This window comes from Martes martes, assembly GCF_963455335.1.
Source record: "Martes martes genome assembly, chromosome: 4".
Taxonomy (NCBI): Eukaryota; Metazoa; Chordata; class Mammalia; order Carnivora; family Mustelidae; genus Martes; species Martes martes.
The window spans coordinates 146,520,829-146,543,047 of record NC_137891.1 but is presented as its reverse complement, the minus strand read 5'-3'; the positions used below and the strand labels follow the sequence as shown (position 1 = coordinate 146,543,047).

Below are 22,219 nucleotides of genomic sequence, written 5' to 3'. Positions count from 1 at the left end.
ATACTGAAGGAGAGACCCTTAACCAATGAAGGTTCATCATCAAAAATAACTGGCTATTTTCTCCAAATTGCCAGCTAGGCAGAGTGATTCTTAAATGATACTTCTTGTCAGCAAGAAAGATGATCCCAAGAATGAACAAAAATAGCCTCTGTTCAACAGCTGTGATATTTATAATTTATAAACTGTGATCATTTCTCATCAGATTGTCTCGGTGTCTAAACAAGAATGGATGTCTGTTTGTCATTTGTATATTTATCACTCCTCAGAAAACAAACTTTTATCATATCTTATTGTTTCTGATCAATGCATTCCTCTCTTCATATATAAACAGTATAAGAGGCTTCTTGTTCCAGGAACATAACCTTGAAACTCTAGGGTCATGTACAATGTTAAAAATGTTCAGCTAATCCTTAAACATTTATTTCCAATCAGCAAATACTTTTTAAGCCGTGAAAGGCAACATTGAAGACCAGAACAACATGGAAGGAAGAAAGGAAAGGAGAGTGGGAAGTGATAATTCATTACGAATTTCTGGTCGATTTTTAATATTCTGCCTGGGCGTCAAGCTTCTAGTTTCCTCTTACTGTTCTTCCCCCACTTCTACTTCTCTTAAACTGCGCCCTTCTATTGCCCTTGCTCTTTACCATTCTCCTTGTGCCCTATGTATATTTGCTTTGCTCACTACATTGTTTCCCTCGTTTCTTTCACTACCTCCCTCTCGCGCAGCTCTATGACAAGCTATTTCTACACTTTACACAAGCATGTGCTAAATTACAATTGAGCAAATTTCGTGACTGTACTTTATTGCAGAACTTAGCGCAAATTAGAATGGAGAGCTGGGGGGGCGGGGGCTCTTGCATTCACAGGACGGGAGAACCGAGAATTCTACGTGGAGGAGAACGGAGGAGAGCACAGGATTGTGTCCTCCATGTGCCACGACCTGCAGCAGAAATACCCCGCCCGTGACTCAAGAAACTTCCTCGCCGCGCTTCCCAGACTGACCTCCGTTCCAGGCCCTTCCCCACCGCCGCCTCCCCCTGATTTTCCCTTACACCCACATTTTAGTCTTTACGTCCCTCTCTCCTCACGCGGCAGGCCCGTTTCTCTTCAAATTCCACTCCCACCTCGCCGCACGCCGAGATTCCGGCCCTCTCGGCGCCCACGTTCGCTCGGCTCCGTTTCTCACAGCGGGCCCCGAAGCCCACCCCGCGCTCGGCGACCCCGCAGGTGGAGGGGCGGTCCCTTTGCCGCCCCTCCCCCGCACACCTGGCGGCCCCCGGCCCTCCCGGTTCCCTCCGCCGCCCTGCCCGGCCCACAGCCGCCGCGGCCGCCGTTCGCGCCCGGACGCCCCCACGCCGCCGCCCGCGCTGCGCGCCCGCCTCGCACCCCTCGGCGTCTCGAGCCTCCCCCGCCCGACCCCCCCGCGGGCCCGCTGCACTGTGGGTAGGCGGCGGCCGCACTGAAGAGCCCGCGGCGGCGGCGGCGGCGGTGGCGGCGGCTGCTGCACTCGCACTGAGGAGCCCGCGGCGGAGCGAGGCTGCGCGCGCCGAACATGGCTGAGAAGCAGAAGCACGACGGGCGCGTGAAGATCGGACACTACGTGCTGGGCGACACGCTGGGCGTCGGCACCTTCGGCAAAGTGAAGAGTTGAGTACGCGCCCGAGGCCGCCGAGCGGGGCTGTCCGCTCGCAGGAGGCCGGGCCGAGCGGCGGGAGCCCGGCTCCCAGGGCCGCGGGCGGGCGCGGGCCTGGCGGCAGGTGGAGCGGGCCCGGGAGCCCCGCGAGGGCGGCGGGCCGGGGAAGGGCGGCGGCGGCGGCGGGGACGACGGGAGTCCCGGGGTCTGTGGGGCGCTCGCGGACCTCAGAGCCCGGGTGCGTGAAACCGGAGGTCCGGCTGTTGGGCAGGGTGCCTTCCAGCTGAGACGGTGGGGGCAGCGCCGGGGTAATACCCGCCGCTGGTGATTGAGTTTCCAGCGCGCCAGGTGCCCTGCTGGGTGCTTCGCGTGGGATCTCATTTAATCCTCACAGCCACTCAGTGCAGGTGTTGTCCTCACCTTGACGGTGAGAAAACGCGGACCCCTAGAGGTTTGGGAACGTACCCAAGGTCACGCAGAAATTGGCAGAACCAGGATGAAGTGTAAAATGTCTTCCAGTTCTGGCCAGGCCGGGGACGGCTCTGCCGCCCGACTCGTTCTTGCTCCAGGACTCGGCGGGGTTGCTGGGGCCGACGCTTTGGGGCAGGTTCCGGGGGCCTGGAGGTGGGGGCGTGGACGCAGGAAGGCCTCTGTATGGGCTCAGGGCTTAATAGAGCTGTGGGTCTGAAGGGGGCTTGGCCTGTGGAAGGAAGCCTAGGAAGGCTTCTGGGATGGGGAGAGGTTCCTTGGGGTTGGACCTGGGAGCCCTCGGGACTGAGGCGGCCAGAACTGCTAAGACATACTTTGCTGAGGTCTCGGTGATGGGATCCCATTTTGGGTGTAGAAAAACAGGCTTCTTTAAAAAAAAAAAAAAATTTTTTTTTTAACTTGTTGCTAGTTAAGTATTGAACTTTCCCCTTTGGGCTGTTTATGAGTCACATGGGATTTAATTAATCTGCCCTGTCTTCTGAACTAGAGCCAGCTTATTAATATTTTACGTTTGATTGTTGTAAATTCAGAATCATAAGTCAAACGTTAGCTTTTTTTCTTTTTCTTTTTGCTGTAAAGATGTTAGGTAGGCATTCTGGAGATTTTACTCTCAGGCTTCTATTTCCTTGTAAAACTCGTATTTTAGCTTCAAGCCTTGCATGTTGAATAGGTAGAAGGGATTCGTTCATTTATATGGCAGAGATCAGCTTCTATTTACTTCCACATATCTGACGCTCTTTTATTTGGAAAACCCTTATTGAGCACCTACATTGTGCTAGATACTGTTTTAGGCAGTGGGTATACAGTAAGTAACATAAACCACATTAAAATCTCTCCTTCTGTGGAGCGTATATTCCAGTAGGAGAACACAAAAAATAATCAGTAAGATATGTTTAGTGCTACTGAGAAAAATGAATGGGGGAAGGGAGAATGAGTTTTGTGAGGTTAACAATTTTCAATAAAGTGGTCAGGCAAAGTCTCACAGACAAGGTGGTATTTGTGTAAAGACCTGAAAAGTTGGGGCGCCTGGATGGCTCAGCCATTAAGTGTCTGCCTTTGGCTCCGGTCATGATCCCAGGGTCCTGGGATTGAGCCTTGCACATGTCCCTGCTCAGCGGAAAGCCGGCTTCTCCTTCTCCCACTCCCCCTGCTTGTGTTCCCTCTCTCACAGTGTCTCTTTCTGTCAAATAAATAAAATCTTAAAAAAATGAAAATAAAAACTTAAAAAAAGACCTGAAAAGTTTATTAAAATCTTTGAAGTCCTATGTGGGTGATAAAGTCCTGGGGTGTTTATAAAAGACTTCATAAATTGAGTGGATAGCTAAGAGAATCTGTTCAGAACGAATATAGGAAGATCCAGGCATTAGGTTAATGCCTGGAAGGTTACCTGTCATTAAATATTGTTACTGAGGACTACTGTGTTACCATATTATACAGTAACAAGCAAACTGTGCCTTTGCCATCTGGGTATGTACACTCTCAAAATTACATAATTTTGCCTATATCCTTTCAAACGGTGTTAAAATGTTTGTCTTTTTGAATTCTTTTACTGTACTCTGTATGTAGACTAAAACACCCATCAGATCAATTGGCCCATTGTCAAAGGCCTATGTAAATTTCTTTTGTATATATTCTTGTGCTGCTTCCAGGCATTGGCTTCTTAAAATATAAACCAATGGAAGGCACATTGGTTTATGAGAAATCTTTTTCCTGGAGGACCCAGTCTAGCGAGCAACCAATCAGAAGGGTGTTTTTAACACTATGTTAGAGCCCCTCTAATTTATGCTGTAATTTCCTACCAGAATTAGAATTAGTACCGTTGTTCAATAAAAATGATGGAAGTTGCTACATTTCAGTTATTTAATTCTTCAGGGGACAAGAAATAAAAGAACATGTATTTTTAAAAATAAAAGTACACCTTTATTGAGGTGTATTTTACATATTATTCACCCATTCCAAATGTACAATTCAGTGATTTTTTTTTGTAACTTTACTAAACGATGCAACCATCACCATAGATGGAATGAACATCAATTTTGAAACAGTTTTATTGCCACAGTAAAGATCCTTTATGCTCATTTAAAGTTCATCTTTGTTCCTACCACCAGCTTCAGGAAACCCTTAATCTGTTTTCTGTGTGTATAAACTTGTTTTCTCTGGACACTTCTGATAAATGGAATCATTCAATATGGAGTCTTTCATATTTCCTTTAACAGTGTTTTTAGGTTTATGGATGAGATTGCATGTGTCAAGAGTTCATTCCTTTTTATTGCTGAATGATATTCCATTGTGTGGATATGCCACCTGTGTCTATACCTTTACCAGTTGTTTTCACTTATGGGCTGTTACAAATAATGCTACCACTAGTAATTGCATGCAAGTCTTTGGGCACATGTTTTTATGTATCTTGGTTAGGCACCTAGGAGAAGAATTGCTGGGTCATATATTAGTTTCCTGTTTAGCTTTCTGAGAAACTGCAAACTCTTTTCAAGAGTGGTCCTACCGTTTTACAATTCTGCCAACAGTGAATGAGGGTTCTCCTTTCTCCACATCCTCACCAACATTTTTTGTAGTCTGTTTTAAAGGCATTCTAATGGGTATAAAATTATATCCCATTGTGGCTTTAATTTGCATTTCCTTAATGAGTAATGATATTGAACATCTTCAGGTACTTATTAGCCATTCATATATCTTATTGGGTGAGATGTCTGTTTCTATCTTTTGCTTATCTCAGCTGAATTATAAAAATTCTTTGTAAATTCTGGATTCGAGTCCCTTATTAGATGAAATTTGTAAATATTTTCTCCTAATCTGACTTTTCATTTTCTTAATGGTGTCTTTTGAAGTATAAAAGTTTTGAATTTTCATAAGGTCCAATTTATTGATTTTTTTTTCTTTTTATGGACCTTGCTTTTGGTGTTACAGCCCAGAAATCTTTGTTTTAGGTTTCAAGGATTTTCTCTTAAGTTGTCTTCTAAAAGTCTTCTCATTTTTATTGTTTCAGCCCTTACATTTAGTATATGACCCATTTTGAGTTGATTTTTGAGTATGGTATAAGATGAGGTTCTAAGATCAGCTTTTTGAATGACTATCCAGTTGTCCCAGCACAGTATGTGTTGAAATGTATGTGTTGAAAACACTTGCACTTTTAATTATTACATAGATTTAGACTTTGTAAAGTTAGTTTTTACTAAAAAATGTAATAGGTGATTTAGTTGTGTGTGTGTGTGTGTGTGTGTATGTGTGTGTGTATATATATATACACACACATATATACACATACATATATATATATATATATTCAAGATTTCATTTATTTGTCAGCGCACAAGAATGCACAAGCAAGGGGGAGCTGCAGACGGAGAAGCAAACTCCCTGTTCAGCAAGGAGCCTGATGCAGGACTCTATCCCAGGACCCTGGGATCGTGACCTGAGCTGAAGGCAGACACTTAACCAATTGAGCCACCCAGGCATCCCATAGGTAATTTAGTTTTGTATGGCTGTAAAAACATGGAGATGGAGGAATGAATAGGGTTGGTTTTTTTTTTTGTTTTTTTGTTTTTTTTTTTTGCCTTTTCTCTTAACTGTTAGGCTAATTGTAGATTTTGAAAAATTTAACTTCCCTTGTAGATGTACCAGTTTATAGATTGAAGTTAGGTACAATAAGTGAAAATTCAGAGTGGCGTAATTTTCATTTGATTGCACTCGTTTCAAGTAATTTTTATTCTTTTTAAAGATTTTATTTATTTATTTGACACAGAGGGAGAGAGAGAGAGAGAAAGAGAGAGACAACGAGCCGGGGACAGTAGCAGAGGGAGAAGGTGAAGCAGGCTCCCCACTGAGCAAGGAGTCAGATACCAGGACTTGATCCCAGGACCCAGAAGGGTCATGCCTTTCATGACCAAAGACAGCCACTTAACCAACCGAGCCACCCAGGTGCCCCTCCAGTTATTTTTAAAAAGTATGTAGAAATCATACATAAAAAGTATGTAGAAATCCTCTATTTGGTGTTAAATAGTGGAAGGCTTATTTTAAATGTTCTAAACTGATTTTCTTCATTGTTCTGTTGTTAGATTTCCAGAGGAGTGCTTTCAAAACAAATTATGGGGGCTGCTAGGATTTAAAAGTAATGCTTTTTCTTTACTTAAATTTTTTCTCCACATTGATTTAGTTCATACTCTTTTTTTTTTTTTTTTTTTTTTAAAGTTCATACTCTTTTCAGGTCAGGGTAGAACTGCTATTTACGAGCTCTTGTAATTAGACTTGTTCAGTTCTTACCTAAATAGTAAAGGTGATAGAAATGCTGGAAGGATAGATTTGTTCTTTGTGTTATGAAAAGACTGGTTCAAGAAAAATATACGTAATATAATGCTAATTACTTATTTAAAAAGAAACCTGCTTTTTCAAGGTGAGTACTGATAGATTTGCTTTATGAAATATTTATTCTTCATCAGAATTGTACACCAAGAGATACTTTGCAATCACACTAGCCTCTTTCTAGCCAGTAAAGTCTCATCAAGGAATTACCTTCTCTGTTTTTCAGAGTTATTTGAATGACCCACAGAATTGGCTTTCAAGAAATTAAGTATTTATTTTACTAATTCCTCACTTATTTTTGAGATATAGTAGGAAAGATAAACAGATGGAATTTTTATTACATTTAAAAAAAAACAAGCTGTCTTACCTTCTTTGAAATGTAAATACCAAGTTCTAAATGATAAATTGAATTTTGGACAAATATCTGGTCAGTTGGTGGATCTGAATGTTGTATATTGGTGGTGGGACCTGAATGTGGCATATTGGGCCCTTGTTATGATTCTTTTTTGATTCCATGTAGTGTCACAGTCCTGAACAGACATTTAACCTCCCTGGGCCTTGTTTTCTTTTTCCTGAAAGAGAGCACTAGAACAGATAATATATTAGGTCCTTTATCATTAAACTGATTTTAAAAAAGATTTAATTCCCCCAAATGGATATTTTTAATTTTTCCTTTAGATTTTTTTTTTTAAAGATTTTATTTATTTATTTGACAGACAGAGATCACAAGTAGGCAGAGAGAGAGGAAGGGAAGCAAGCTCCCTGCCAAGCAGAGACCCGATGCGGGGCTCAACCCCAGGACCCTGTGATCATGACCTGAGCTGAAGACAGAGGCTTTAACCCACTGAGCCACCCAGGTGCCCCAATTTTTCCTTCTAGATTAATGGAAATTTTAGTTACTGAAGATCAGAGCTGAAATGTAGATGTAATGGAGAACAAAAGAAAAGGGAAACACATTTGTAACACTTTAATGATAGAAGCTACAACTTGACTCAGTTTTTGTATTTTAAATACTATGTAATGCACTTGATTTTATGTATTCCCCAGAGTAACTATGAGTTTGGTATTTTTGCAAATGAAGAAATTGAGAATCCTATACCTTAAGTGACTCATCCAAGGTCAGAGTACTAATTAAGTGGCAGAATTGGCAATCATAACCAGGATTTTCTGACTTCAGAATCTGTGCTATAAGCAATGTAAAGTTATGAATGTGTAGTATATTATCTTGAGTTTCAAATCTATAAGAATGTAATTTTACATGTCTGTAGATATTTATCAATAATTGAAAAAATGATTTAAAGGTCTTCTTTTTAGTCCACATTGAGATAGAATAAAAGTTTTTTTTTCCCCCTTGGAAAATCTGTCCTAAACATGTGTGATTAAAATTTATATTTTCATATTCCTAACTTTTACTCTTATGCCTCAGTTTATTTTCTTATGTGGTTGAATGTGCTGAATTCTGACAATTTTAACCCAAACTTCTTCAAAATACCAGGTAATTCTTTTTTTTTTCTTGTTATGAAAGTAACCCTGACTAAAGATTACCAGTAACCTCTAGTAACTAGAGTAAAGAGAATTTACAAAAACAATTTGATGTTCAAGAAGGAATATTTGGTGTAGGAAGGCATTAGCCCTGGATTTTAAGACCAATCAACTATGAGTTATATGGCTTTGGGAAAACTTATTAAGTTTTTCTAAGCCTCTGTTTCCTCCTTTGTAAAATGGCAAAACAATGCTTGGTCTACCTACCTTCTAGAATTTATGAGGATTAAATTAGTCGAGGTACATAAAATGGCTTTAAGAAAGATAAATTGCCATACAGGTGAGTGGCAGTGTTGTGGAGATGACTAGGTACGTGGCTCTTGTGAGTCAGTTCTGTACCGTGTGTTAAATGTTAACACATGTTTGCTGTGTTTAGAAATGCCTTCAGTTCTGATAGAGACATTGAGACAGAGCTGTAATAATCTGCCATTGTGTTTTGGATGTGTGCATTGAAGAAAGTTCTAAATGGCTAACTTATTTTTGTTATGTAATACTTATTAGTTTTTTATTAAAATCCACTAGTCCTTTTTGGATAAGTCATGTAATCCCCCCATCTTAAAAATGAATAAAATAAGAGTGAAAGGGAAATACTAATGAATATTCATTTGTTATTAGCTGAATTGATTTTACTTTTAAAATTATGCAAATTCTAAATGAGTGTTAAACAGTAGTTCCAAATAATAAAGTTATATTTCTTCTCAAGTATTAGAAGGTTAGTGTTGAATCAAAATCAGTTCAGTGATTCTCTCAAAAATTAGGTGAATATTCACTTATCTTGTCATCCATGTTATTTTTCCTTAAAATATTTGGTAGTATTTGTAATGGTGACACTGCCCCATTTATTCTTCTGAGATTCCTGTAGTTTCCTTGTTGACAGGGAAAGTATTTTGTAGAGAAAGTAGTTAATTTAAGTCAAGCTGATAATTTAATTTGACTTATAGAAGATCTAATCACAAATCAAAAGGCTCTTAATAAAGCCTTTTTTTTTTTGCTGACTTAAATATCATTAATATGATTTCAACGTAGGTAATTTGGTCCTTAATTTCTGAATGGATTTTGTTCATTTTGTGTAATCAATTCACTGACTCTGAAAAGATACTTTCCCATAAGAAACAATGCTATAAATGGGGGATAGGTTCAGGGTAAGTCCACAGAGACAACATGGTATATAGTACAAAGAACATTGAATTTGGAAGATGTGGATGTGATGTGGAACGTTTGCTGCGTTGTAAACCAGCTGTGTGGCCTTAAACCAAAGACTTGATCTGTAAAAAAGAAAATAATAACACATGTTCTCTTACATTGTTGTTAGAAGAACATGAAAAAATGTAGGTGAAAAGATACTCATAAGTACTTAACTCTTATGTAATCTTATGTAATTATGTACTTACTATGTACTTAAACTCACAATTAGCTGAATTCTGAGAATAACCTGTGATCTGGTTCTGAGACCAAAATTTATTTAATGAGGGGGAGGAAGAGTTTACTATCTTCTGCTTTTTGTTTTTCTCAGGTCTCCTTTTATATTTCATCCTTATATGGTCAGAAAACTCTCAGTCTCTAGATGCTGCTCACTGTCACCCTCTCCCATACACTGCTCCCAGTGCATGTGTGTGAACATGTAATTTCTATTCCAGATCCTGTGCTAGCAATCACAGATCTCCTGAAAGGAAGAGGCAAAAGTTAGAAGGAAGAGAATGTGAGCAGCAGCTGGCAGTTTTTATTTATCGGTCATTTTCAGCACCCTGTCTACTTAAAGCAGAACCACAGTTATACAGTTCATTTTTTTTTTTTAACTAGAGAAAATGTACTTTGAGCTAAAAATGTCTTTCTAATAAACTTCTCTTAATATATCTACGTAAGTTAGGATTTTTGAAGTTTGATCATATATCTCAATTACCTTAGTTTTTTGGATTTTGATCCATTTCCAGTGCTGGCACAGCGCTGCTTTATCTAGGTGGTTTTGTTTTTGTTGTTGTCTTTGTTGTTGTTGTTTGGTTTCGGTTTTGGTAAAAATATGCTAAAATATTCACTTATCTTGTCATCCATGTCAGTTTTCCTTAAAGTATTGGTAGTATTTGTAATAGTGACACTGCCCCATTTATTCTTCCAAGATTCCTATAGTTTCCTTGATGTAGGAAACGTATTTTGTAGAGAAAGTAGTTAATTTTTTTAAGTCAAGGTGATAATTTAATTTGATCTGGCAGAAGATCTAATCTCAAATCCTCTAAGAGGTAATGAGTAAGTGGGTGGCACAAGACTCCTTAAATATTGAATATGTTATAAATAGAGCAAATCTACCTGGTACGTCTTAGACACAAATATAAGAGCACCTTGAATCAGGTTGATTTTATGGATTTTATTAAATGACTGAACTGCATATATAAAGCAGTGTGTTTATTTTGAAATGTAGTGAACCATTTATTTTTAGTATAGTGTATTAAGGAAAGAATTTCAGGCAGCTCTTATCTCTGCTAATAATAGAAACGTTTTCACCCCTTCAAGGGAACAGTATTCTTGCTTAAGTGCTGTCTTATGTTTAACCATGTTTGCCTTGCCTCTGATAAATTTCACCATATTTCTTTAAGTGGTGGCTTTGTTTTTAGAGTGGTAATAATCCTTTTAATTCTGCCCTTAGATTTGTTTTTAAACAACCTTTTATATGGTTAAAGAAATTATCAAATCGTGCAATAAACATGTCTCATTGTGAATGCCAATGTATTAACTTATGAAAATGCTTTTTTTAGAGTTTTTTCTTCATATTATTCCTATAATTTTATGTAATATTAAAAACATGAGTCATGTGCTCTCATTTAACATCACTCAATTCCTAAATTACAAATTAGTTACAAGGTAATTATCTAGCTGTCATAATTGAAAATCTGGAATTAAAAATTTTAAATATACCATAATTTTTTTCCAAATTCTTGCTTTGCTTGATACATACCATAAATATTAGTTAACTTCATTTTCTTTTTAAATGTGTTTGAGTATGACTTGGCACTATAAATTATTCCATAATTCACTTCTTCCAGACTTAGTTAATTAACATTTACTGTGTTTAGTCATGTTGGATTTAAAGCAAAATATTTTTACCGGAGTTAAAAATGTGGCAGTGATACTACTATAGATGATTTACTAATTTAAAACAATGTGGGAGGTAATGATTGAGAATTTACCTAACTCAGTCTTGTCTCACATTTGAATTTGAAGCCAAATATATGATAAATCTACCTTTTACTCAGATTTATACCAGGCTGTCCTTAGTGCTTTACTAATTCACAGTTAGATGACATAACAGGTATACTGTATGCTGTAAACTTGATTTCAGCAAGAATTGGACTTTATGTCTTACAGTAGCTTTGTGGATAAGATGAAGAAATGTACTCTATGTGGCTTATTGCTGCTGAATAACTATTCCCAAGGAAAGTAGGTGTCATCCTAAAGGGAAATCTTGGACATTGACTTTAATAATGATAGTAATATTTCTTATTGGGGATGGTACAAAGCTAGATGAGGTAATTAATAGACAAATTACAGAAGCAGAATTTAAATTTATATTGACTCTTGGATTGCTAGGCGAAACCCAAGAAGGTGAAATTTAATAGGGACAGGTGTCAAATCTAGCACTTAAGTTAAAAACAAAAAAAAGGCACATAAAAGTAGAACAGTTGATAGTAGTTCCTGAGATGCTGGAGTTGTAACTTACCACAAGCTTAGGAAGTATATGTTTTAAATGCTTTAAATGTAAAAATTTTTATTGGAGTGGAAATAGATGTATATTAATTGGTAGTTTTAGAGGGATCATAGTTCTTGCTGTACGTTGGATTAAGCTACAGTTTGAATATCGAGTTCATTTCTTGATGCTACAATTTGAAAAACTTGGCCAATTATATTTCACTGAGAGAATGACCAATAAGGTGAGGCCCAAAAGAATGCCATATGAGATAGTGTAAAGCAAACATTTTTTTTGGTACTATTAGAGCATGTATTTTTAAGTGATAGCAGTTTTAAAATAGCTAAAGTACTATCATCTAGAAAAAGGAATCACCATATTCAGTGATGTTTTGAAGGATACAACTGTGACTATTGGGTAAATATTTTAGGGAGGCAAGTTATCCAGAATAATGAGGATGTTTCTGTCAAGGAACTTGTTTAAGAATGGTACTACTGGGGCACCTGGGTGGCTCAGTTGTTTAGTGTCTGCCTTCGGCTCAGGTCATGATCCCAGGGTCCTGGGATTGAGTCTCACATTGGTCTTTATGCTCAGCAGGGAGTCTGCTTCTCCCTCTTCCTCTGTATCCTCCCTCTCCGCTCTCTCTCTTTCTCTCTCTCTGTCTCTCAAATAAATAAAATCTTAAAAAAAAAAAGAGAGGCGCCTGGGTGGCTCAGTTGGTTAAGCAACTGCCTTTGGCTCAGGTCATGATCCTGGAGTCTCGGGATGGAGTCCCACATTGGGCTTCCTGCTCGGTGGGGAGTCTTCTCTCCCTCTGACCTCTCCATTCTCACAATCTCTCTCTCTCAAATAAATAAATAAAATTTTAAAAAAAGAAAGACGTAAGATTTCTGTCGTTGACATATTTACTTAGATTCTAGATGGTTATCAAGATTCTTATTACAAAATTTCAAACTTTATTTATATATTTTTTGAATTTCAGTTTTTAAAAAAATTTTATTTATTTGAGGGAGAGAGAGTGCATGCACTTGAACATGACTGGGTGGGGAGGACAGGGGCAGAGGGATAAGAAGACTTTCTACTGAGCAGGGAGCCTGATGTGGGGTTTGATCCCAGGACCTGGAGATTATGATCTGAGCTGAAGGTAAATGCCTAACTGACTGAGATACCCTGGTTCCCCACAAAATTCCAGTTTTGAATGGAAGGTTGGCATAAATAATTTATAAAGTCTTTTTAAACTTTAATATTCTAATATTACAAAAATAGTTTTTCTGATGTGATTAATTTCCACACCTGCTATGACTCCAGACTTGTATTAAATCAACCTTGTAGTCAAGAACAATTTAAAAAAATTATAAAACCTGGAGAATGTAAAAATCTGTTTGAAGTCAGCCAGGACTTGGGTGGTCAGTATCTTCCCAGTGAGAAGAAGAATGTGCTGGAGCAGGTCTGCTTTTTGTTTGGCTTCTCTGTTTGAGCCATTTGCTAATTTGTAATTATGGTACACATAAGAAGCCAAACAGCAGTTGCTGAAAGGCAGAGGAGATAAGCAGAAGTTGAGTCTTGGAGAGAAAGCTGTTGGAGTTCACAACTTATTAAGGATGTGAGCCACTGGTAAACAGTTGGGTTTCTGGTTGCAGCCCTCTGAGGACTGAAATTCTTTTTAGAATCAGCTTAATTACACACATTAAGATGATATGCCTCCTATTTTTATTCTTTGGAGGAAAATCATACCAGCTGGAGCTTTTAAAGCTTTTTCATGTACAATGTTAACATTCCAGGAGATACTAAGATAATAGGAATAAACTCATGGGTGAATCAGATGTTAAAGTTACCAGACATGCACTTTAACTGGATTACTATGTTGAAGATGGAGAGTTTTAGCAGAGATCTGGAATCTCTAAAAATAAATAAATAAAGGAATTTTGTGACTGGAACATATAATAATTGAGTTAGGACTCCATGGATGCTTTAACAGCAGATTAGATTCTGTGGAAGAGAGAGTTGGTGAACTAGAAGATAGGTCAGAAGAAATATCCAGACTGAAACATAGGGAGACAAAACAATAGGAAGTATAAGAGACCTATAGAAAAACAGTGAAAAGTCTAACATGTATTATTGGAACCTGTAGGTTAACAGTTCCTTGTAGGCTTAGGATCTTTTTCCCCATGGAAAGATGACATCAGGTTTACCTGCTTTTGATATAGTTTCCAAGATAAATGTGGTTTCTCAGTTCTGTTACCATAATACCAATATTTATTTTGAAAATAACCTGTGATTATTAAATTACAGCTGGACTGAGAGGTCTCTTAAGGGACATGTAATACTCCAAGGAACTGTATTACTACTTCATTATTCCACCATTATAAAACTTGTACGGAAAAAGATATTCCAGCTTCCCTTTATGATGTCTCTTCTAACTCAATGCACCCCCTTGTGGGAAGCTTAGAAGCTTCATGAATGGGCAGTTATTTGATGTGCTTACTGTTTGAGACATACAAATGCTGGAATAGATGGTATCCATTCATGTGAGTGTCATCTCCCACAACCTACTCTGTGTGTGTGATGTGGGGTCTGGAAGCAGGGATTAGATGTTTTAAGAACTGATAAAGATGAGTTTGATTCTGCCATACTAATATGCTGTGTTTCTAGTCCCAAATCTTTCTAAAAAACTAAGTAAAACTGGTGTTAGATCACTACCTATTGTGCCCCGTGATCACGAATGTTATTTTGAACCCAAGACCACTGATGATCATACAGATTTGGACACTATGCAGTTCCAGAGGGAGGAGAGAGGGAATGGGGAAGAAGCAGTATTTGAAGAGATAATGGCAGAAAGTTTTCCAAAACTGATAAGCGTGTCAAGCCACAGATTGAGAACTCTGTGAAGCCTAAGCAGAAAAAATAGAGGAAAATAATTCTTAGGTACATCATTGGAAAACTGCTAAAAACTGGTTCCCTTTGCTTGAGGCGTTTTTATACTGGAGTGGACTGAATCTGTCTATGCAGAAATGAGAGATGATGTTGAGATAATTTTTTTATTTTTTTTAAGATTTTATTTATTTATTTGACAGAAAGATCACAAGTAGGCAGAGAGGCAGGCTCTCTGCCAACCAGAGAGCCCGATGTGGGGCTCGATCCTAGGACCCTGTGATCATCACCTGAGCCGAAGGCAGAGGCTTAACCCACTGAGCCACCCAGGCACCCCTTAAGAGAGAATCTTAAAAGTAGCCAGGAGATACTATCTTCAAAGGAATAAGCCAATTTTTTCAACAAAGCAAGGAAACAGTGGAATGGTATCTTCAGGGAGGTGAAAGAAGTGAACGACCAGCCTATAATTTTGTACCCAACAAAAATATCCTTCAAAATTAAAGGCAAAATACATTTAAGATTAGCATAATTTGAGAGAACTTGTCACCTGCAGACCCACAGTAAAGGGAGCACCAAAAGGCATTCTTTCAGACAGAACGAAAACCATGCTTCCCCAGATGGAAGCAGGAGGAGATGAAGAACATCACGAGGGGCAAATACGTGGGTAACTAAGTAGATGCTGACAATACAAAATAATAATGTTTTGTGTGATATAAATATATATAGGAGTAAAATACAACAGAAAAAGTGGGAGATGAAACAGAGCCAAAGTGTTCTGAAGTCATTGATTGTCTAGGAAATGGTAAAGATACTAATTTATACTAGATTTCTGGTAAGCCAGAGATGCTTGTTGTAATCTCTAGGGTAACCACTGAAATGAAAATCTAAAGGCCCTAGGGATAAAAAAAAAAGTAGTTTGGTTCTCATTTTGTTTTGGAATGCTAAGTCATTCCACAGTTTTACCTTATTTTTTATATAAGCTCTATTAAGAAATACTTGAACACTTTTACAGTGTAAAGCCAGTATAAACATAAGTTTTAAAAATGAAGCTGAATACAACATATCACATAATCAGTTCTCAAAGAAGTTAGCTGAACAGCCTTTGCCAAAAATTCACACCTTCAGGCTTTCCTGATCTATTTAAATGAGCAGGTCTTTTACCACTTCCAGCCTGTCACTCATAGGGTACTTTATTTTCATTGTTCTCCATTATATTACCATTATGTTTGTTTATATTCTCCACCTGAATATAAGTTCCATTTATACCTGTTTTCTCAGCATTTGGAGGAATCCCTAGTACACATTAGGTACTCAGAAAATATTTGTCAAGTGAATGAATGAACAAATGGATGCTCAGAGGGTAAAAACAACTAGGAGAAAAAGATCTTCAAGTATATGAGTTTGTTCTCTTAATAAAAATATGAGTGAATGTTACATACTGTATTATGGGACTGTTTAGTCCATGTTTGATTTTCTTGACATTTGGAAGCTCTTGATGAATACCTTTAGCCTGTCTGATCCACAGCGAAGGGTACAGCCTTACCCCGGCCTGCATTTTGTCAGAACACAGCAGTTTTCCTTACTTGATTTTTCTCATCCTTTGTCCCTCCTTCCTTAGCCTATCACGACTAGGCTTCATTCCTTCAGTGCCCTAATTTCTCAACTCAGGTGCTGGAGTTAAAAGGATTAACATGGAGTAAACACTCTTGTTATGTTATAATCAAGAGAGGCTGGTGGTTGGGAGGTAAAAGAATGTGAATTTTGAGCTTGGGCACTGCAGGCAGGTATAGCATCTTGCCACTCACTGTTGTCTAATTCCTAATTTCTTCATCGTAAACTGGGTGTAATAATATTTGCATTATAGAGTTCTGGGAATTAAATAAGACACATATAAAGCACTTAACAGTTCCAGACTTCAAGCTCTATTACAAAGCTGTCATCATCAAGACAGTATGGTACTGGCACAAAAACAGACATATAGACCAATGGAACAGAATAGAGAGCCCAGAAATAGACCCTCAACTCTATGGTCAACTAATCTTCGACAAAGCAGGAAAGAATATCCAATGGAAAAAAGACAGCCTCTTCAACAAATGGTGCTGGGAAAATTGGACAGCCACATGCAGAAAAATGAAATTGGACTATTTCCTTACACCACACACGAAAATAGACTCAAAGTGGATGAAGGACCTCAGTGTGCGAAAGGAATCTATCAAAATCTTTGAGGACAATGCAGGCAGCAACCTCTTTGACCTCAACTGCAGCAACTTCTTCCTAGGAACATCGCCAAAGGCAACAGAAGCAAGGGCAAAAATGAACTATTGGGATTTCATCAAGATCAAAAGCTTTTGCACAGCAAAGGAAACAGTTAACAAAACCAAAAGACAACTGACAGAATGGGAGAAGATATTTGCAAATGACATATCAGATAAAGGGCTCGTATCCAAAATCTATAAAGAGCTTATCAAACTCAATACCCAAAGAACAAATAATCCAGTCAAGAAATGGGCAGAGGACATGAACAGACATTTCTGCAAGGAAGACATCCAGATGGCCAACAGACACATGAAAAAATGCTCCACATCACTCGGCATCAGGGAAATACAAATCAAAACCACAATGAGATACCACCTCACACCAGTCAGAATGGCTAAAATTAACAAGTCAAGAAATGACAGATGCTGGCGAGGATGCGGAGAGAGGGGAACCCTCCTACACTGTTGGTGGGAATGCAAGCTGGTGCAACCACTCTGGAAAACAGTGTGGAGGTTCCTCAAAAAACTGAAAATAGAGCTACCCTACGACCCAGCAATTGCACTCCTGGGTATATATCCTAAAGATACAAACGTGGTGCTCCGAAGGGGCACGTGCACCCGAATGTTTATAGCAGCAATGTCCACAATAGCCAAACTGTGGAAAGCGCCTAGATGTCCATCAACAGATGAATGGATAAAGAAGATGTGGTATATATACACAATGGAATACTATGCAGCCATCAAAAGACATGAAATCTTGCCATTTGCGATGACGTGGATGGAACTAGAGGGTATCATGCTTAGCAAAATAAGTCAATCGGAGAAATATAACTATCATATGATCTCTTTGATATGAGGAAGGGGAGATGCAAGGTGGGGGGGTTTGGGGGGAGGTAGGAAAAGAAAAAATGAAAAGATGGGATTGGGAGGGAGACAAACCATAAAAGACTCAATCTCAAGAAACAGACTGAGGGTTGCGGGGGGGAAGGGGGACAGGAGAGGGTGGTGGGGAAATGGACATTGGGGAGGGTATGGGCTATGATGAGTGCTGTGAAATGTGTAAACCAGACGATTCACAGACCTGTACCCCTGGGGATAAAAATACATTATATGTTTATTAAAATAAAAAAATTAAAAAAATAAAAAAAATAAAAAAATAAAGCACTTAACAGAACTTGTTTAATCAGTGGTGGATAAAAAGGAAAAAAGTCTTTTTGCTTCCTGTTCAGAACTATCCTTTAGAGAACTTTAAAGGGCTTTCAGGGAAAGGAAATTTGGAGAAAAGCAATGAGTCTGTGTTTTGTTTCACCATGGGTGAAGAAGAAAGGAGCCTTGTGTTATTTTGGCAGAAGTCTGGAGATGGTAGAGGTCAGAACATATGTGCCTCAGATGACTCTCCTGACTCCAGAGTGAAAGCTCTTGATACAATTGAATAAGGATGGCTGCTGCCTGTCAGGGCCCTGCTTGCTGACACATACAATGCCTCTCGGACTTGTCAGAGCCTAAGTATGGATAGAATGTTATCCAAACATTCTTTCTTAACCTTTTTATTAAGCTGTACCACATATACAAAGAGATGCATGCATTGTAAGTGATTTTTTTAAACCTATATTCTTAGTGAATATTCACAAACTAAACAAACACATAAAACCACTAAAGACACACAAAATGACCAGCATCCTACAAACCCCCTATTTGAGCCCCATTTTAGTTACTCTTTCCATCTTCCACCCCCACCAGGGGTAACTACTATCCGATTAGTTTCACCTGAAGTTTGTAGAGGGCCACCTGGGTGGCTCAGTCAGTTAAGTGTCTGCCTTCCGCTTGGGTCGTGATCCTGGAGCTCCGGGATCAAGTCCCACGTGGGGCTCCCTGTTCAGCAGGGAGCCTGCTTCTCCTGCCTGCTGCTCCCCCTTGCTTGTGATCGCTTTCTCTCTCTGACAACTAAATAAATAAAATATTAAAAAAAAAAAAACAAAAATTTTGTAGAAAGACTATTTGTGACTGGCTTCTTTCACTTCAACTTATGTCTGTTGCACATTGCAGCATTTAGTTGTAATTTGTTAATTCTCATTGCTGTATATTATTACATTAAGGCTATACCATTATTTATCCATTATTTTTTTTTGTTTTAAATTAGGCACCACGCCCAGTGTGGAGCCCACTGCGGGGGGGGGGGGGGTCAGGGGGCTTGAACTCACAACCCTGAGATCATGACCTGAGCTGAGGTCAAGAGTCACATGCTTTTAACCCACTGAGGCTACTCAGGTGCCCCTTTTTATCCATTCTGATACTGATAGGCCTGTGGGTAATTCTTACATTTTGCTTATGAATATTGCTGCTTTACACATTTTTTTGGTTAAGATTTTATTTATTTATTTTTGACAGAGAGAGATACAGCGAAAGAGGGAACACAAACAGGGGGTGTGGGAGAGGGAGAACAGTCTTCCTGTGGAGCAGGAAGCCCAGTGTGGGGCTCAATCTTAGAACCCTGGGATCATGACCTGAGCTGAAGGCAGACACTTAACGACTGAGCCTACGCTTTACACATTCCTATACATGTCTTTTTTTCCTATTCATAGTATATTGCTGTATGGGTAAGCATACATGTTCAAAATCATAGCCTATACATATTTTAGAAATACTGTTTTTTCCTACTTTTCAGATTTTTCTCATTACTAAGGCTATTTTTTTTTTTTTAAAGACCTTATTTATTGAATTGTCAGAGAGAGGGAGCACAAGCATGGGGAGTGGCCGGCAGAGGGAGAAGCAGGGTCCCTGCTGAACAAGAAGCGGGATGCGGGACTTGATCCCAGAATCCTGGCATCATGACCGGAGCTGAAGGCAGATGCTTAACAGACTGAGCTACCCAGGCACCCACAATGGCCACTTTTTGAATCATCAACCATAGTTTTCTAGAGTATCTATTCGTTTTTATTTAAGTTATTTTGAATCTGTGAACGATGCTGTAACAGGTATCCACTGACATAACATTAGAGCTTTGGGTTTTTTCATTTGTCTTACAGAGTTACACTTAATGAATTTCACAATGTTGTAAACACATAGTATACTGCTTTTTAAAAACTTTGATCTTTATAAGGCTTATTTTATTTAAGATGATATTCTACATTTTTAAGTATGAAATCACTGTTCAGGAATAATTGTCATATTATCATATCCTTGATAAATATCTTTTATGTTGTTTACTAATTTGGTCAAGTGATTTTTTTTCCAGCTAATGATTGATACATGTTTAGGCAAATGTGTCTTTTTTACATAGGTATTTGTTCAAAATAATTTAGAAATAACCTTTCTAAATATGAAAGGTTTATGAGACCTTGAGTTTGAGAGAAGAATCTCTTTTTTTCTGAAGTATAATTTTTGGTTTAAAAAATCAAGTTTTATTTGGAATACATGGTATGTTTTTGAGAAAAGGATTTTGTTGTATTGTTTTATTTTTTAGTCCACGTGGTGTTTCCAGTCATTTTGCCAGTGGCAACAGAACTCTTTAGGACTCTTGAAAAATGAGAAAGAAACAAACAAACTCTGCCCCCCGAGAATAGCTTTGGAGATAACAAGATACTTGAATCACAGCTCTAGCATTAATTTCTTATATGAATTTGGGTAAGTTTCTTAAGTTCTGTGATCCTGAGTTTTCCCCACAAGTCCTTGTAGTGTTTAAATAAGAAAATGTATACAAAGTGCTTGTAGACACACACGTATATATGAAGTGCCCAGTGTGCTATAACCACTCATTATTATTATCATATGCCTTTGAGAAATACCTTTCTTCCTATTGATATCATAGCCACTTTTCTCCAAATTCCTTTACTTCCTGAGCCCCAAACTTGTCTGCTCCTTTTGCCTTGCTTTTGGAGACTCCTCTGGTTCCTTTCCTCAGCAACCTATACTTTTCCTTCCATTTCTTGGATCTTTGGTACTGAAAGCATAAGTCCATGACCAGGACAATAGAGAGCTTTTCATAAAGATCTCAAAGCACTTGAGAACTCTGTATACATTTCTGCTGTATATACACAGCAGAAATTTAGGAGTGAATCACTGAGCCAGAGTATACATGTTTAGTTTTAGTAGTTACTGCATGTTCTGCACCAATTTACACTTTTCCCATGTGTTTGCAATAATTTGTATTCCCACCAGCAATAGAGAAGTTCATTACTCTGTATATTCACCAGGGCTTGGTATTGTTTGTTTTTTTAATTGTTGCTGAGTAGGCATATTGTGATATTGTATTATATTGTGGTTTTAATTTACAGTTCCTTGGTGACTAAACATATTGAGCACCTTTTTATGTGTTTATTAACTAGCTACGTCTCCTCTTTACCAAATTTATTTTCCTGGAAGACATTTGATTTCTTCTGAAATGCCTAGACTTTAAATAAATTGCAGTCCTGGTGCTGATGGTGATTTCTTCTGTTAATACTTTTCCACATTTAGGAGCTCCTGGAATGTAGTACCACAAGGGATTCCTTGGGACTTAGAATGTGTAGATGATACTTTTATACTTTTTCTCTGACAGATATTTCTTGGTTTTTCTCATATATGAGAGATTCGCACACCCAATTTGAAATCCCCTCTCAAATTCTAAAGCTGCAATACAAGTAGTATATGAAACCTAAATTATATGTTTAAACAACCATTAATGTCAGTCATGCATTCCATCCATACAGAAAATAGTTACTGAACGTCAATTGTGTGTTAGGCACTGTGCCAGATGCTGCAATACAAAGAAAAATGAGACACAGACCCTGCTCTGAAGGAGCTGATTGGTTTAAAGAGGGAGATCAATAGCAACAACTAGATAGGTAATTATAGCCCTTGATGTTAAGTGCTATCATGGAGAGGAGTGCAGTTGTGCATTGGAGGGTCATTTAATCCAGGCAGTTGATTGTTGGAATGATGGGGGAATGGGGGGTGGTGTTTCAGGAATGCTAACTGGAATGGTACTTGAGGTAAACTTCAAAAGACAAATGAAACTTGGATAAGTGAGACATTGGAGATTGATGATCCGGGACACAAATGGTTCACATGTTTAACTGAATTCATTTACTATACTCAACAAAATTCTACTTAAATTTACTGAATGCTTATCATGATCTAGATATATTGTTAGCCTTGGAAATTAGAGAAAGCACAGCCCTGATGGGGAATTCAAAATGGTTCTAAATGACTGAAGTATACCATTTAAGTTGAAGGAATGGTGAAAGATGATACTGGAAAGGTACACAGGTGCCTAACTCTGTATAACATAAATACTATTCATATCTATGAAACTAAATGAAGCCTCCACTATTAGTCATTCAAATCACCTCCTTGTTCTAGTTTTCCAACTATGTGCACAGAACATACTAGGATAGGTTCTAGCTTAGTAGTAGTATCAGTGGAAGCTTCATTTTGTGTGGTACCATAATTTGACCT

General features: G+C 38.5%; 1 protein-coding gene across 2 annotated transcripts in view; it reads left to right on the top strand.

The window, feature by feature from the left end:
* The first annotated feature begins 1,431 nt into the window (after positions 1-1,431).
* PRKAA2 (protein kinase AMP-activated catalytic subunit alpha 2) overlaps positions 1,432-22,219 on the top strand; it is a 73,713-nt gene continuing 52,925 nt past the window's right edge. The window contains exons 1-2 of one of the 2 annotated variants that reach the window (XM_080800488.1): positions 1,467-1,646; positions 20,247-20,407. In XM_080800488.1, coding sequence (XP_080656614.1) covers positions 20,398-20,407 — 10 coding nt within the window. In that variant the 5' untranslated portion in view covers positions 1,467-1,646; positions 20,247-20,397. Of the gene's footprint in view, positions 1,647-20,246; positions 20,408-22,219 lie in introns of both variants that reach the window. The other variant, XM_080800487.1, reaches the window with a different exon arrangement.